Source organism: Onychomys torridus, chromosome 8, assembly GCF_903995425.1.
Source record: "Onychomys torridus chromosome 8, mOncTor1.1, whole genome shotgun sequence".
In the NCBI taxonomy this organism is placed as follows: domain Eukaryota; kingdom Metazoa; phylum Chordata; class Mammalia; order Rodentia; family Cricetidae; genus Onychomys; species Onychomys torridus.
In genome coordinates, this window is record NC_050450.1 from 101,432,444 (window position 1) to 101,450,692 (window position 18,249).

General features: G+C 49.3%; 1 protein-coding gene across 3 annotated transcripts in view; it reads right to left on the bottom strand.

Moving 5' to 3' along the window:
• The window catches only part of Slc39a11 (solute carrier family 39 member 11), a 410,909-nt gene that overhangs the window by 290,605 nt on the left and 102,055 nt on the right, over positions 1 to 18,249 (bottom strand). For all 3 annotated transcript variants that reach the window (XM_036196367.1, XM_036196368.1, XM_036196366.1), the window contains exon 4: positions 15,014 to 15,172. In XM_036196367.1, coding sequence (XP_036052260.1) covers positions 15,014 to 15,172 — 159 coding nt within the window. The remainder of the gene's footprint in view (positions 1 to 15,013; positions 15,173 to 18,249) is intronic.

The window sequence follows — 18,249 nt, forward strand, 5'->3', positions numbered from 1 at the left end:
TGGAGTGGACCCAAGTCACGAGCAAATCTGGGGACCTCTGAGGAAGGGGCATATAGACGACAACCTGGAGAAGAAATGGGGAAGAGGGTGATGAACGCCACAGAGACAGTGTTCTAGGCAGAGGGGGCCACCTGATGCAAAGGCTGGCGGAGAGGACGGATATTGAGTGTGGTGCTGCAGGTGGTGAGCATGGGAGAGAAGAGGCTGTGGAGGGCTGTCGAACCTTGTGATGGAGGACACTAGGAACCTTGGAAGGGTTATTAAGTCAGACTCAAGACTAGACTCTCAAGGTGAATGATGCTGCCGCCTGTAGCGTGGAGATGATGGTACCCTGGACAGTGGAGATGGAAGTACGGGGGGAAAGGATTAAGTGAGGCGTGCTTATATCAGCAGTCAGCAGCTGCTTCTGCAAAGGGCCAGAGTTCTGCCGAACTGCCATCGGCCACCTGTATCTGAGGGTTCTGCACCTGCAGATCAATCCACCATGGGTCAGAAATATTCACAGGAGGGGGATGGAGCGATGGCTCAGCAGCTAAGAGTGGTTACCACTCCGGGGTGGAGGTGGGGTTCAGTTTCTGATACCCACGTCAGGCCACTCAGTACTGCCTGTCACCCCACTCCAAGGAATCTGATGCTGGCCTTTCTGGATTCCCACACATAATATTCACATAATTAGAAACAATAGATCTTTTGAAAATATATTCACAGGAAGGGGGAGAAGAGTTCTGCATGCCTGTAATTCCGGCACACCTGAGGCTGAGGCAGGACAATGAAGAGTTTGAGGTCAGCCTGGGCTACAAAGTGTAACCTTGGAAAGAAGAAAGGGGGAAGGAGGGAGGGGAAGGAAGAGAAGATGGGGAAGGGAGGTGTAGGGGCGAGGAGAAAGGGGGGTGGGTAGAGCAGTGAGTGGTTCTTAACCTGTGGGTCACGACCCCACAGAGGTCACATATCAGATATTTACAATACAATTCATTACAGTAGCAACGTTACAGTTTGAAGTAACAAAAAAAATAATTTTATGGTTGGGGTCACCACAACATGAGGAACTGTAGTAAAGGGTGGCAGCTTTAGGAAGAGTGGGAACCGCTGGGGTAGAGGGAGGGGAACTGGAAGAGAAGTGAGGGGGGAGGGAGCTCAGAGGAGAAGAAAGGAGAATGGAGGGAGAAGGAAGAGGGAGAAGTGAGGGAGGAAAGGAAAGGAAAGAAGGAGGGAGGGAAAGGGGGAGATGGGGAGAGATGAGGAGAGAAATTTGGATCCCAGAAAGTGCCAAAGCAAAGTTTGAACCTGTGGCTGAGCAAGCGCTATGTCAACCCATCAGCGAGGGCAGGATGTGCAGTCCCCCGCCACCCTACAGGCTTCTCCTCTTCTGCTCTCTCCACCTCATTTTGTCCCCCTGCGTGGCTAAGCCCATAACATGCATCTGTACTGAACACAGTTTCCCCCTGCCGTTCCCTACCCAGCACAGCCCAATAACTGACACATATCCACACTGCAGTCAGTACGTCCTGGGACCCACCCCCAGGGATGCTGAGTGAGCATGCGCACCATCCCATCCCATGAAGGCAGCCTTTGGTATCAGGTAAATAGAGGGATGTGCAGCTGGTGTGGCCCTGGGCTGCATTTGACCAATCCCTTCAGAATGGCATCAAAGGGTCACAGGGTCGGGTGGTTGATCAGAGTATAATGAAAGCAGCCCTCAGGGGTCTGACATGCGGGCCGGGCCTGTCTCCACTGCTTCATTAATCAGAGGAGCTAAGTGTGACCATGGCCTTAAAGCCAACCCCTCTGGCACTACCCTTCCCTTCCTCACACACACAGCACAAGTGCAGACACCACACAGGCAGATGCCCTAACGCCTAACCCAGCCAACTTCACCCACACCAGCCTGCAGCTCACTTCTCACCTCATGTTCAGCAGAGCCTACCTCTCCCTCTCAGGCCACCTCACCTCATCTTCCCGCAGTCTTCGCCCCTGAGGGGACAGAGCCTCAGCCTGGCCTCTTGGAAGCACCTTCCCTCAGGAGGAAATGGCCAGTTAACGTTGACCCGGCCTGACAGGAGAAATGAGTGGCCTGTGCCTCCAGTGCTGTGGGACATTAGTCCTCTCTTCCACTCCTGGCATTTAACCTCTCAGATCTGTTCTCTCACATATCTGCTGCCTACGTACATAACACTAGACACTGGGGCAGCCACGTGGGTAGACAGATACAGGCAGCCTTGGGGCCACATTGCCTCACTGAGTCCAAAAGGGTCTGGCCAGCTTTTGAGGCCCAGGCTCTACTCACTCATTTTTTTTTTTTAATTTTTTTTTTTATTTTTTTGGTTTTTTTCAAGACAGGGTTCCTTTATATAGCTTTGTGCCTTTCCTGGAACTCGCTTTGTAGACCAGGCTGGCCTCGAACTCACAGAGATCCCAGTGCTGGGATTAAAGGCGTGCGCCACCACCATCCGGCAGCTCTACTCACTCTTAACCTCAGATAGCTCTCTGCCTGGAACATTCTCCTTTTGACTCTGGTCTGGAGACAAGCTCTGAACCAAACTGGGCCACGTTTCTATCTCAGCCACTCAAGTGTCAAATCTCCCCATGCTGTGGAAGGCCCTCACCGACAGTATAGAGGTCTCTCCAGCTCCTTGCTGCCTGGAAAACATGTATTCCATACCCCATCTCCTATGAGCCTCTCTCCCAGATCCACTGCCCTCAGCCCAGACACAACATGCCTGGTCTACCATCCAATGGTACCATTCAAACTTCCAGTTAGGTCCTAGGGATCTTGTCTCACCCTTCTGAACTACCCACATATGCATTACCAGGTCAAGAGACAAAAATAGGCCGGGCGGTGGTGGCGCACGCCTTTAATCCCAGCACTTGGGAGGCAGAGGCAGGCGGATCTTTGTGAGTTCGAGGCCAGCCTGGTCTACAGAGTGAGATACAGGAGAGGCACAAAGCTACACAGAGAAAGCCTGTCTCAAGAGAGAGAGAGAGAGAGAGAGAGAGAGAAAGAAAGACCACTAGACAACCTCACAACCTCCACAGAAACCCTGCCTTCCCTCTGACCTCAAGCCCAGGGAATGGCACCTTGAGGCAACCTAAGTATTCTGTAGTCAGAGTACTCTAAGGACACCACCTTCTTGCTGAGGTGACTCTCTCTCACCAATCACCCTAAACAGAATGCTCCACAGAACAGTATTTCTACATCAGGATGGCAGTTATACAGAGAAAAATGCAAAAAGAGGGTGCTTTCCCATCTCAGACAATATCAATCCATTACTCTTCCCGTTACTGTGACAAAAACAATTTTAAGAAGGGGAGGTTTATTTTGGCTTATGATTTGACAATGGAGTCCATCATGGCGGGGAAGACATGACAGCAGGGGCTTGAGGCAGCAGGTCACATCTCGTCCACACTCAGGAAGCGGACAGCGATGAATGCTGGTGCTCAACTTGCTCCTTTTGATTCTGCCCAGACCCTCCCCAGTAGAATGCACAGCTACAGTGGGACTTCCCACCTCAACCAACCCAATCTAGAAACTTCCTTATAAATGATGCCCAGGCGTTTGTCTCCTAGGTGATTCCAGACTCTGTCAAGTTGACAATCAATATGAACCATTACATCTTGGCATCACCAACTGAGGTCCGTGGAACAGGAGGTGAAAAGGAGCCAGTGGGAAGCCTGGGCTTCCCACTATCAAGATGCTGTCGGATTCAGGGAAGCTCACACTTCTCCTGGACAGGGCGATCACCTGCATTGTGAGTCAATAACGCCTCTGCTGCCTCTGCACTCTCTTGAGAGAAAATAAAATAATAGGCAGGACAACATGCCCCATTGTTAAAATTATTTTATAAAGTCTATCAGACACAACAAGTCTGTGGATTTCTTACATCAGAATCTTCTGGGACACTTGGTAAAAATGCAGAGCCCTGGCTCCACTCCAGCTCCCTGGAGTAAGAGTTTCAGGATGGGAAAGCTTCAGAAGGCTGTAGTTTTAAAAGCATGTCATTTCTGTTTCTAACATACACCCAGGTTTCAGAATCCAGAATCTCTCAAAGAACACTTAATTCCACTGTTGCCGAGAGGTGATTTTCTCAATATAAGCAGTTTCCTTGAAACTGGGAAGCATTGGGGCAGCTGGAACAACGCTTTAGAACCCTTGAACCAAGCGAAATCTAGTCGCCTTCTCGGGAGTGATACCTTTAGGTGATTCTGTGAATCAGCCAGTGTTGCAGCTCTCATCCAATTACTCTGATTCCTGCCATCCGAGGCAACACCCCATTAAACACCAGGATCGAGAGCCGCCAGCTCCCCATCTGAGTGCCAGCTAATTAGTCTTCAAAAGTGTGCAGCTAGAATGAGGCCACTATTCCAAAAACAGACACCAAACTGAAAAAAAAAGAAAAGACGATAAAGAAAAATAGGAACTTTGGTTCAGAAATGCATGTGGCTTTTTCTTCAAAATGACCTCAGGGCTGTCAAGATGGGTCGGTGGGTACAGCGCTTGCCACACAAGCAGGACCTGGTTTGGCTCTCTAGCAACCCACACATAAAAGCCAGGTTCAGCAACATAAACTCATAATTCCAGCACGAGAGAAGTGGAGGCAGGAAGAGTCTTATGACTTGCTAGTCTAGCTGAACTGGTTCAGTGAGAGACTCTGCCTCAAAAACTAAGGTGGACACTGATGAAGGAAGGTGCCCAAAGTCAACCTTCAGGGCTCCACACACAGGCACACACATCCATGCACCATTACTACCCCCAACACACACACACACACACACACACACACACACACACACACACACACAAAATAGCCTTACAACTAAACCAACCCCATTTGAAAGGCAAAAGGGGGTCAAAAGGTATAGCAAAAAGGAAAAAAAAAAATTGGGCGAGGCCGAGGTCTCGTGCAAAGAGTCTGGAGCAGTGATTCAAGTTAAGTTCACCATGAGTTTCTGTTTCAGGCTCAATGGAGTAATGGATGGAAGTGCAATAAAACTGTTTCTGGGAATTGGTGGATGGACTGCACCAGGCTGTGATGATCCTTGCAAAAAGCGAATGCATGATTTCACATTTTCCTTTAAAGGTAATGGACTGTTCAAGCCAAAGTACTCACAGTATATTGACTATTTTAGGTACTTGAAGACATAAAATGTGTGACAAAAACAAGGCAATGGGCCCAGGAGGGGAGGGGGAAGCTGCTGTTATTAGATGTCTCTAATATCACACAGAAAAGGCACACAGTGTTAACTCAAGGTGAACTACAGTGATTAAGGGTGCAGTGATCACTATGACAACCATACAAAATAACACAGAGGGCTAAATATTTGGGGGGGTGTGCATGGTGAATACACACATGGTGGGGGCAGGGGTACATGCACCTGTGCACATGCGCAGAGGCTAGAGGATGACAGCAGGCATTGTGCTCTATCACGGCTCTGCCTTCTTCCCGGGGGCAGGGTTTCTCACTGCACCTGGAGCCAGCAAGCCGCAGGGACCCTCCTGCCTCCACCCACCCACTGCACTAAGATGAGGTGGGTGCCAACCACATCTGTGTTTGGTTTTGGTTTTTGTCTGTTTTAACAAGGGTGCTGGGGATTCCAAATCAGGTCCTCATGCTTGTGTGCCTCACCAAGCCAGCTCCACAACACCAGGTCTTAAATCTAGTAGAGAAAACAGAATGGACTATTACTTGATTAACCCAAAAGATGGCGGGACAGCAGCCCCAGAAGAGCAATAACAACAACAAAATCCTGAAGGGGATGAATAGAAGAGAACGGTGAGATGGTGGACATGAATCTGAGCATGCCAATCCTTACGTGAAGTATAAATTAACTAAATGCCCCATCAGAAGACTGAGATCAGATGAGCTAAAAAGCAAGCCCAGGGCTGGGAGGAGGCTCAGGAAAGCGCTTGCGGCATAAGCATGATAATGTGAGGTAGTGCACACCAGTAACTACAGCAGCGGGGAGCCAGAGACAGGAAAAGCTCTTGGAGTCACTGGCCAAACTGATGAACTTCAGGTTCAACAAGAAATGTTGTCTCAAAAAAACCAAAAAGTAGAAAATGATTGTGGAAGATGCCCAAGGTTGACTTCTGGCCTCTACATACTCAGGCACCCACAGTGCACACATGCAAACATGTATGTATACACACCACTATAAAAAAGGTAAGACCTAATTCTGTTGCTTATTACATGTAAAAGCACAATGCTAAATGTATCAAGATGGGAAATGACATGCCTTGAGCACACTACCAGAAGGAAGCTGGACCAGCTGCTACTATCAGCACAAAACAGAGTTAATACAAAGAGTATCATCAGCTTCATTCCACTGAAAGGCTACAGTTCTCTTCCTGCTAGCCAGACAGGGCTGTCCATTGGCCAGAGAGCTGTCCATTCAGAGTTCTGCTTGGAAATTTTCACAAAGCACTCTTATGTCCTAAAGATGGAAGTAGGGAAGTCCTCAAATTCTTTATAGCAGGTATTTACAAATAAAATTTCCATGTCATATCTACCGGCCAAAAAAGACTGCTATGTTGAAGGACGGCAAGTGTGCAATATCACTGTGAGGCCTCTAGAGGGGTGATTAGTTATGTGAAGTTATCCAGATGGGATTCTCATGATAAGATTAGTGTATCAATGAGAAAAGACCCACTGGAGGCTCACCATCTCTCTGCCTCGCCTTGTGTACAGACACAGTGGAAAGGCAGCCATCTGCAAACTGGGAAAAGATGGCCCTTACTTGTAATCAAATCAGCCAGGCCCCTGATGCAGTGTGTTATTCAAGCTCCTTGGACTGGTGTTTTGTTTCCACAGTGCATGCTCAAGAACAGCTGGGACACTCTTAGGTGGCATACGCCTTGCCTTGCCTCAGGACAGTGTTGTGAAAGGATAAGGAAGTCCTCAAAGAACCTGGCATGGCACTATTCTTCTCCAGGAGACAGTGAAAGCTCACATTACCCCCTGGCGCTTGGACAGCAACAGCATACTGCTGTCAAAGCTGCCCCAGGCCTTACAACCAATCCACTACAGTACATACCACATCATGCCTGGAGCTGACACTGGCCAAGTCCAGCTGCTCCCTGGGACTTACTTCTAAGTCCTAGGGTTAAACAGTAGCTTCCACCACAAGCTGCTTCTGTCAGCCTGTCCCTAGACACTCTTCTGCACTGTGTAACCACCGCCATCCTGTGAGTCCATGGGTCTGACAGGATGGGTGCCACCCTGAAGACCCATGAGAAAGCTGTGTGTGTGTGTGTGTGTATGTGTGCACTGTGAACTGCATATGTAACTGTGAATGTGTATATACATGCACCCACATGCACCACTGTCCATGACTACTCGTGGGAACACAGGGCTGGTCCCCACTTTTCTGAAGATCAGCAGAGAGCAAACTTCAGATTAAAATGTTGTGGCCAAGGGCTCCGGAGTGGATGACCACCCAGGCGAGCCCTTGTTCCACGGAGGCAGATCTTCAGCTGTAAAGAGTGCTTACCTCACCACAGGATGCGGGGCTTGCCTCTTGGCAGTGTCCCCGTGGCATTCCATCAATCCTTTTTCTTGTGTTTTACACTTTATGTTTATGTTAAAAAAAAAAAAAAAAAAAACTAGATTCCTCTCCACCATGCCAGCCTGGAAAAGCCCTCAGCTTCAGTCTTATGATTGGCACAGGTCTGGATATGCCCAAGGGCCATTCCAGGCTTTCAGAGTGAGCAGCAAGTCTGGCTTTTTGGCTAAAGCTGGTGTGGTTCAGGGGATGGATACTGGTCCAGTGAGCACTGTCCAATCAGAAAAGGAGGAAGTATGTAAGGATGGCTATTATCAAGGAGAGAAGTTGCTGAAGAGATAGGGGTGGGGTAGGGTGGGGTGGGGGTGGGCAACCAGCTTAACTCTGTCTCAGGTCCTTCACTCACCAGACAAAGTAAGGGTCACATGCACAGCGAGAGAGACAGACACACATGCTCAGCCCCCAGCCCTTCAACAGGAAGAAACAAGAACCCACTGGCCTGTACAACCATTGCCAACCACTGCCGTTATGTTATTATGTTTAAACATTCTATGGTTTGCATATTAAATTCACAACAGCCCACCCTCATGCTCATCAAGGCTGAGACAGCCCTCCTATTTCTCATCTGTGTATTTGGAAAAGGGAATTTCCAAAGGACACAGGCTGTGATCAGAGTTGTAGTGTGTCACTGAGACACTGGGTTAAAAAAAATCTCTTCCACCCAACCCTAAAGTGTCCCCAAGGCTGCCTGAGGGAAAGAATGACATCCCAGTGGCTTTAACTAGCCCCCTCCTTCCCTACAAACTGGCCAAACTTGCCTGACACCAGCTCTCTTCCCTCCATCTCCCTGGGACTCTGACTCCTAGGCCCAATCAATCTGAGATCTGATGAACAGCAAGACACAGCGAGGGAGGTTCCATGAAGCACCTGCCACCTGACTAGAGAGAGAGAGCTGCAGGCTGTGGGCAAGGCAGACCCTGTCCCAGCTCCCGTGAAAAGTGGGTAAGCGTTAAGTGCACACTCAGTGTCTTTGCACACACTCCACCTGTCATCTTTGCCACCCCAACCACCCACAGGTTCTAGATAATTCCATGGTGGTGCCTGAAATGTTGCCTGACTCAAGCAGCGGCAACAGAGCAAGTCACAACTTTATAGCCTAACATATGAAAAGATGGGAGAATGAACACAGGTTCTAGAAGATTCCAAGGATACATGTTCACTTTCAAGAATCCCCACCAATACTGTCTATGAAGATAAGAACCACTCAGTGCTTAAGGAGTCTCCCTCTGCAAGTGTGTGTGCATGTGTGTGTGTGTTCTCACACCAGTCCCACTCTGGCTCCTTCGGGAACAAACTTCACTGTCAGGTGTATTTCTGAACTCTGGTTGAAAAGCTAAAGAGCAGGTAGTCCTGGAACCTCCGAGTCCTCTGCCTGCGAAGCTTCAGCAAGCTTTTGTGACATCTCAATGAGCAGGGAGAACAGAAACATGCATACAGATATGAAAGCATACATACAGATATGCATACAGACACATAGAGCCCTCTACCCTGGCCGCCCCAGAAAACACAGCACATAGCGAGTTCGTGGCAGGTGTTCTAACCATCCACACAGGCACTCACACACGTCCACAGAATGGATATAAGGTGTTTGGCTTTTTGGTTTGGGTGTTGTTGTTGTTGTTGTTGTTGTTGTTACTGTTTTGTGGTACTGAGGAACAAACCCAGAATCTCACGCCTTCTAGACAAAGGCCTGGCCAGTGAAGGACATCCCTAGCCTAAGCCACTGTTTTCTCTGTAAGTCAGTGAGGGCACTCACCATGTTAGGAACCCCAAGTTGCATGTGACTGCACTTCTAGGAGCCACAGGAGGCTGTGGGTATCTCCAACAGCTAGAGAAGCTACTCCATCATGGCTATGCTATTTCTACCTGAGAAAAGATACCAGGCATGCCAACTCCCTAAACCTCGCCTAGGGAAAGGCCTGGGGATTCAGGAGGCCAAGAGTCCCTCAGTCAGCAAAGCTCTGTGAACAGGAAGGCTTTCCTAATGTCCCCCAGCCAGGACTGCCACTGTCACATACATGCTGATTCTCCACTCAGAAGTGGAGTGCTAATCACAGTCATGGATGCCTGAGCACGGCACGCCCCTCAGGGAACCCCCACGCAGTCACCAGTAGGTGCTCAGGGAAATGATGCCTGGAGTGGGCTCCAGTTAAGAACGCACTGTGCCTGCCCGGTGGCCTATGATGGCATCCACAGGGCGAGCTTCCTCTACCCCAGTCATCTCTCCAGCTTAACCCTATAAGTGTCAAGAGAAACTGCAAAGGGATTGGGGAGGGGGCACCATCAGTAAAGTGCTTGCCATGCCTGGATCCCTGCAGTATGCTGGCTGGCCAGCCTGGCTGGATTAGTGAGCCCCAGGTCCCAATCAGAGACCCTGTCTCAAAAAAACAAGGTGGGCAGTGGCTAAGACACAACACCCAAAATTGACCTCTGGCATCCACACACTCACACATGGAAGGGAACTAGATGAGATCTCCATGAGTGAACTGGGATGAGGGTTGGGCAATGGAGGGTAGGGGATGGGGGTGAGAACATAAGGGAATGGGATGGTTGAGCTGGAACAGGGATGGAGGGGGAATGCAATGAGAGATACCATGATAGAGAGAGACATCATAGGGATAGAGAGAAACCTGGTGCTAAGGAAGTTGCCAGGAATCCCCAAGGATGACCCCAGCCTGGGCTACTAGCAATGGTGGAGAGGATCCCTAAACTGAACTGGCTTGCTTCAAAGATCAGACCTGTGAATACCCTAACTGTCATCACAGAGCTTTTCTCCAATGACTGATGGAAGCAGATGCAGAGATCCACAGCCAGTCACCAGGCAGAGCTCCAGGAGTCCAGTCAAAGAGAGTGAAGAGGGATTCTATGAGCAAGTGCATCAGGATCATGATGGGGAAACCTGCAGGGATGACCAAACCAAACCAGAGGGAACTCGTGAAAGCTGGATCAATGGCTGTGGAGCCTGCATGGGAGTGGACTAGGCCCTCGGCATGGTGAGACAGTTGTGTAGCTTGATCTTCTTGGGAGGCCCCTGTTGATAGGATCAGAATCCAACCCTAGTGCATGAGCAGGCTTTGTGGAGCCCATGCCTGTGCTGGGACACCCCATGCAGCATTGAGGCAGGGGGAAGGGCTTGGACTTGCCTCCACTGAATGTGCCTCCCCATGGGAGGCCTTGCCTTCTTATGGGAGGGAATGGGGAAGGAAGCCTGGGAGGATGGGAGGAGGAAGAGGGGGATCTTTGATTGGTGTGTAAACTGAATGAAAAAAATTTCTTAATTAAAAAAAAAAGATATAAAATAGAATAAGCCTCTAAAATAAAAAAAAAAAATTAAAAAAAGAAAAAATTAAAAGGTAGCTGAACTACTGTGGTACCAGAGAAGCCTTGGACCAAACTGAGTGGTGTCCTTGTAAGAGGAAATCTGGACATGTGGAGACACCAGGAAGGGTCACCTACACAGAGGACGACCCCATGAGGACTCGGAGAGAACATGGCAATCCAATAGCAAAGGAAAGGGACCTCTGAACTAACCAGCCCTGGGGACGCTGCACATTTGGACTTCCAGCCTCCTAGGTAGGAAGTTTGTTACAGCAGCAGAAACAAACTCATACAGATATGCAGACAGGTAACCAAGAGGTCCGCTTGCAAAGCCATATCCTTCCCTGGCCTGGGACTGTGAAGTCCACCCCTACATACCAGACTTTCCCAGTGCCACAACCACATCCCTATCAGGAAGGACCAATCACTGCTGCAGAGGCTCCAACCAGCCTAGCTAAACGCCAAGGGTATGCCAGGCCAAAGTGCACCTCACAGAGAGAGACGGGACTCCACATCTCAAACCTCCAGGACAGATAAGGAAGAATGAGATGGGAAGTCTGAGGGAGAGGAGCACATCTCACTCCCCTGTAGCTCCAATTAGGCTACCCCACGATACCAGCTCCATCCCGCACACTTGTGAGCAGTACACACACCTGGCTCTTTTCTCTCGCTCTCTGCAGATTAAAATGAAGGATGGTAGCGGTGGAGAAAATCCAGAAAGGAGGGGATACATGCAAACACCCCTCTGGCGGTCAAAGCCCTTCTTTGCAACATGTCACTTCGGACATTAATCATGTGTGGTTCCAGGACGCAGCTCCTGCCCACCAGTAACCGACGCCAGCACAAGCGTGCTGTGCCTGTTCCACAGCCGGGTTTTTACTGATGCTATCGTCTTAGCCATCACAGTGAGAAGCGACAATGTGTGACTGGGGACTCGGTTAAACCAGGAGGGAGCTGATCTCCCGCCACTCCCACCCAGAGCCTGCTCAGGAGGGACTTAGGCCAAGTTTTCTCAGACAGGAGAAAACCACGGAGAGCCGCGAGCAAACCGCTGTTTGTTCTTCCCACTGCAGCCTCTTACGTGGTCTCCCCAAGATGTCAGACACCAAAAGGAGAAGGGAAGGAGGGGGACAGCACACTTCTCCTCGGGGTGAGTGTGCCAAGACAGAAGCAAGCTGAACAAAAAGCAAGCAGCACCAGCACAGGCAGTGTTACCACGTGTGTTTTCAGAAGGCTGAAAACAAGATTCCATTCCCAGGCATACTCAGGCTTGCTTAGGAAAGCACAGTGTAGACCAGCTGCCAGCGAGGGCTTTCTGGACTCTTCCCCCTGCTCCTCCAGGGCCATCTACTGCCTGCTCTGACTCTGTGTAAGGTTCAGTGAATTAAAAACTGAAGCAGCCTCAAGCTGAATGTACCCCCCAAGCCCTCCCCCATCCTCGAAAGTAGTTGGCTCACAAATTCCAGGAGCAATAAACTTTCAGGGAATCGAGTCTTGCTGCCCTGGGAAGGTCCATTCCCTGCCTGTGCTCAATCGATACCAGATAACCACAGGGACTCCATATCAAAACGCATTAATTCCCACTCCACATGGCACCTGCATGGCCCTTTTCAGGTCTGGGAAGCAAATTACCAGTGACACAAGAAGAAAACCTTGAGCCGGCATCGCAGTGCAGGGCAGCAAGCTGCCTCTGAGCACGACTCTGTGGACATTTGTATTCAGGAGCTGGGGCAATTAGAAACAAAGCCTGCCTATTTATGAGACCTTCTGAGCCGTGTTCCCCTTCTCACATTAACAGTGGCAATTAATTTCTTCTCCAATGTCCCAGAACAGATGTTTACTGAATCTCCTGTCAATGAGCAAGGTCTGCGTGTCTCTTTCTCAACCCTTCCCCAACCCCACCCCGCAACATTTAACCTCCACTCCAGAGCCATTTCCGATTTTCTATATTATCCATCCGGAGCTCGACCCTGGGAGCATCTCCTTATCTAAAGCATGTCTTAAAACAAACAGGAACCAAAGGTGGACAACATCAACAAAAAAACATGTAGCTCAGAACAAACTGGCCAGTGACTATTTACACTGCCCAGAGAAATGCCCTCTGCTCAGGCAGCTGGTCAAATACACCAGGTACTCAGCCCGATGTCTACCATTCCCATCTCTCCCTAGTCCCAGGGATGAAAGACCAGTCGTGACAGGAAGGGCTGTCCTTAATGAGAGGACTGGCTCCGGAGCCTGGGCGGCTCCGGTGAGCAAGCAGGATGGGAGGCCAAGTGCAGGCTGTACAGAGCCACTGAGCCACTTCAACCCACTGCCCGGGAGCTGGGGCCACGGCATTCACGGCCTTCCTGCCGGGATGAGTCGGGAATCTCCCAGTGAGAAGTTCACACACAGCTAGATGGGTTCAAGAGCAGAAGCTGCAGCTCTGAATGACAGCCTCTAAAAGCCACCAGCACAGTTAGTTACCTCTGCCAGCCAGGAAGGAAACGTCCAGAGGGTGGAAACAGGCAGTCATTCAAGCTTCCGGTGAAAGCAGAACAGCTGACAGATGGTGTTTCCTTAGGTTATTATCACAGCCACATACAGCCATCACATCCAACTGGTCCCGGGAACGTGCTTCAGTGTGTCTGCCCGGCAAGTGATACGCCTTGCAAAGGCCCCAGGGCCCAGCAGTCTAGGTCCCGGGAGGTCATTCTCTCCTTTCTCTAGTTGGTAATTTAAGGTGAGACAGGAGGAAGGGTCAGGCATGGCTGCTCAGGCCAGAAATCCCAGCAGCTGGGAGGTAAAGCGGGAAGACTGTAAGTTCAAGGCTAGCCTGGGCTACATAGAGAGACACTGTCTCAAAAAAAAAAAAAAGAGAAGGGGGGCCGGGGGAGAGAGGGAGATAGAAAAGGAGGGAGGGAAGGAGAGAAAGAAAGGAAGAGAAGAAGGCAGGGAGAGAGGATAAGGGAGGAGAATGAACAGAAGGGAGGGATGGAAATGGGAAAAGCAGAGGGGTTGGAGAGGGAGTATGCACACAGGAGATCCTTCACCAGTGTCCTGGAGCAAACATCCCCTGGCCCCAACAACTACATGACCTAATAGAAGAAACAATCTCATTTTCTCCCTATGCCTCTCCCCTTTCTGGTGATCAGGGAGGGAACCCAACATGGAGGTACTTCTGCCCACCTCTAAGATGGACTGGGCATGTATGTGGTAAGTGGACATGGCACACACCCCACCCTGTGACCGGCATCAACCCTTTTCCCCTGCCAACATCACGCACTGAGATAACAAGAGTTTAGCCAAAGGCTTCTTTGGGCTGCCATCACACAGCCTGGCCTTGGCTCTCTGCTCGGCCAAGCAGTTCACGCCAGGAAGTGATGCCCAAACCACCTGCCTGATTTCCATCACAGCTCTACAGTCCTAGTTCTCCCAAATCCGATGCTTTCACTGCTGCTGTTATCTTAAAGTCCCCAGAGGGTAGGGAGGAAACTGGGGGCTGAGAGACAGACGGCCATAGACGTCAGAAGGGAACCCCAACCTCCCAGAGCCCGTTCTCCTGCCACTTCCTGTTAACCTGTGTAGAAGTGACACCTAGCAGGTGTGTTGTCATCTCCCTGATGACTCTTTCAGATCTTGAGGCCCAGACCAGGATCAGAAGCCCCTCCCCACCAGGTTCCAGTTGCTCGTGGATACACACATGTAACACACCACATCAGCTACAACTTACATATCTGATACTAAAAATCTGAACTTAGCAAGATGTGATGAAGGAGTGGTCAGTCATGTTAACAATAAGCTCTTTCTTTATGGAATCGCCATTCACTTCCTCTAGTGTCTTGTCTATTAAAAATCCACCAGTGGGCTAGAGAGGTGGCTCAGAGGTTAAGAGCACTGTTCTTCCAGAGGTGCTGAGTTCAATTCCCAGCAACCACATGGTGACTCACAACCATCTATAATGAGATCTGGCGCCCTCTTCTGGCATGTAACAGAACACTGTATGTGTAATAAATAAATAAATAAATCTTTAAAAAAAAAAAAAAAATCCACCAGCTCCCTGAGGTAAGAATGGATCCACCGAGGCAAAACAGAAACGAACCTACTGCCCAGAGCCGGATGGCTCCTGAACGACAGCCCAGAGGAAGAAGATACTCACCAAGTGAGGCATCAGGAGGTCAGCCAGGTAGACAAAAGCAGCTCCCAGGGTGAAGCCAACAGCCACAGGGAAGAAGGCAAAGGCACCGAAGCCCCCTGAGGACGTGGCCATCTCAACCGCTGGTGCTAGCAGAGACCAATAGGAAGCCGCCAACATGACCTGCAGAACCACAGCGAGCAAGAGTTAACTAACTGTCACAGGCAGGGTTTCCATGGCTGCGACTAAACACCGTGACCAAAAAGCAAGTTGGGGAGGAAAGGGTTTATTTGACTTAACTTCCACATTGTAGTCCATCAATGAAGGAAGTCAGGACAGGAACTCAGACAGGATCTGGAGGCAGGAGCTGATGCAGAGGCCATGGAGGGGTGCTGCTTACTGGCTTGTTCACCAGGGCTTGCTCAGCCTGCTTTCTTATAAAACCTAGGACCACCTGCCCAGGGATAGCACTGCCCACAATGGGCTGAGCCTTCTCCCATTGATCACTAATTGAGAAAATGCCTTGAAGTTGGATCTCATGGAGGCATTTCCTCAACTGAGGCTCCTTCCTCTCTGATGACTCCAGCTTGTGTCAAGTTGACATACAAAATGAGCCAGTACACCGACCCATAGGCTTTTGGGGGTGGTGGGCCCTATAAGATGGGGACACTATAAGGGGGACTCTCATTAACCAACCCATAATGCCTTCTGAGGAGTGGGGAACCAAATCATAAAGCCTTGGGGAGGGGTAACTCATAAGGCCTTGGGTGTAGGGTAAGCCAATGCATAAGGCCTTCCCATGGGGCCTCATTATTCTCTCTGTCATAAAATGAGCCATACAATTACACATTTGTCTCAGGTGGTAGCTACTATCTGAACCAAAAGACTACCACTAAAATAAAAAAAGTTCCTCCCAGAATTCATGTTTCATGAAGCTAACTTGAGAAAGGTGAAGCCACTGGTAAGTGGCCCATGCTTTTGAAAATAACCCCTCACTCGCGCTCCTGTAAGTGTGGACTCATTGGCTCAACAACAGTGAAGGCATGAAGATAGAGGGGGGCTAGCTGAGAATAGGGAAGGGATCAGTGGGAATGAAGAGGGCCATCAAGGGTAAGGGAATGAATATGATTAAAATACATAACATATTTGTGTGAGAATGTCATCATGAGACCCATTGTTATGCACAATATAATTAATACATGCTAATTAAGAACACATAAAAACAAGAGACCCACTTGGGGGCAGGACAGAGTTGGTCTGAAAGGATGGAGTCCAGTTTGCTGCTATCTAGCCTCTGACATAGGAGTTCTTTCCAAGAGCGATTTCTGCACTCCACAGGACAGGAGACAATGCCAAGCAAAAGAGTCACTTGGAGTTGTCACAGTGAGAGTGGGACAGGGGCTATATATAGTGATAAACATCCTACAATACACATCACAGCCCCTGACAATCAAGAGACATCTGGCCCCAGATGTGAGTCCTAAGGCTGCTGAGCAATGCTGCTCTAATCCAAAGCTTCCGACACAAACTGCTCATCGCTATGAAGGCTCCACTGCATTAGAACGTAGCTGGCTGATTATTCCAGAGCCCTTCCTCATGATGAATTGACCTGTCTCCCTCCATGTTTGCCTCTTCACCCTTTTTCTGCTCTCTGCACATCAAGAAAGGTGGGCCTTCCCCTCGTGCAACGTGACAGGTTTGAAATGTCTGAAGGTGCCAGTACATCAATGTCAAGCCAGTCTCTGCAGTGTCCTGGTCTCTAAGACTGAAGAGGAAAGCTAATATCTATTGACCAACAGACATTTCTAGTGACCAAAGTTTACATTTGATATCTTGTCTTGACATCACAACCCCAGGAGGCAGATGTTTTCTCCGTTGTTATTTGTGGAACAAGAAATTGACTCTCAGGCTGGGGGTATGAGCTCAGTTACAAAACTGTTACCTATGTAAGTATTAGGACCTAAGTGTGGCAGCCATGCTTGCAATCCCAGCTCTGGGAAGGTGGAGACAGATGGATCCCTGGGGGTTGCTGACCAGCCAGCCTAGACAAGTTGGCCAGCTCCAGGTTCCATGACAGACCCTATCTCAATAAACATAGTGGAAGGCCCTTGAGTAACAACACCAGAGTTGATCTTTAGCCTCCCCAAGAGTGCACACATGTTGATGCACACCCACTTTGAGAGCTAATCTTGGTTGTCAATTTGACACACCTAGAAGAGGGACCCTCAACTGAGGAATAGCCACCAACAGAGTGGCCTGTAGGCATGTCTGTGTGGCCTTTTCTTGATTGATGAGAGAGGGCCCAGTCCTTTGTGGGCAGTGCCATCCCTGGGCAGGTAGTTCTGGGCTGGATAAGAAAGGTAGTTGAATGTGAGCCTTGAAACAAGCCAGTAAGCAGTGTTCCTCCATTGTCTGCTTGAGTTCCTGCCCTGATTTCCCTCTGTGGTGGGCTATGATCTAAGAGAAAATAAAGTTGTAAGATTAAAATAAACCCTTTTCCTCTCCAAGTAGCTTTTGGTTGGTGTTTTATCACACCAACAGAAAAGAAAACTGGGACACTCCCACACACAAACACATACACATAAGAATGAAGGGAAGCTGAATCTTAAATACTAAAGCAATTTGTTCCTTTTCACCCAGGTAATAAGTGGCGCATGCAGGGCACAGACCAAGCAGGACCACAATCAATTCAAGGACTAAAAGAGAAAAATGAGGCTGATCCAGAGGTCAACAGGCTCCATTTGACAAACTGTTCTCCAGAGTTGACCAAATTAACTAATTGCCTGTGGCTTTTTCATCTTACACATGCTGTGACATCTTCATGGCTAGAGTCCACCCACCACCTGTCGTAACAGTCACAGACGACATATAAAATGTTGAATGGATTTCTAAAATTTACTTAATTATGCTGCGTCATCCATCTCCAAAATAACACCCAGAGTGACAGAACCAGACATTATGAGAGCAGGAAGAAAGAACAGGCTATGCAGGAGGCAGTGGATGCCCTTCTACCAGGCACTGCTGGCACAAAGCCACTTGCCCTGGAACCGATTCTCTCAGCAAAGGTCTTAACTACACCATGGAAATCTGCCTCTGCCTCTGCCTCTGCCTCTGCCTCTGCCTCTGCCTCTGCCTCTGCCTCTGCCTCTGCCTCTGCCTCTGCCTCTGGAGCTCCCAGAAAGGATTAAAAAAAATATGTCACCTTAACCACATCAGTACAAAGAGTGACCAGTTCAATGCCATGAGTCTGGGCTGTAATA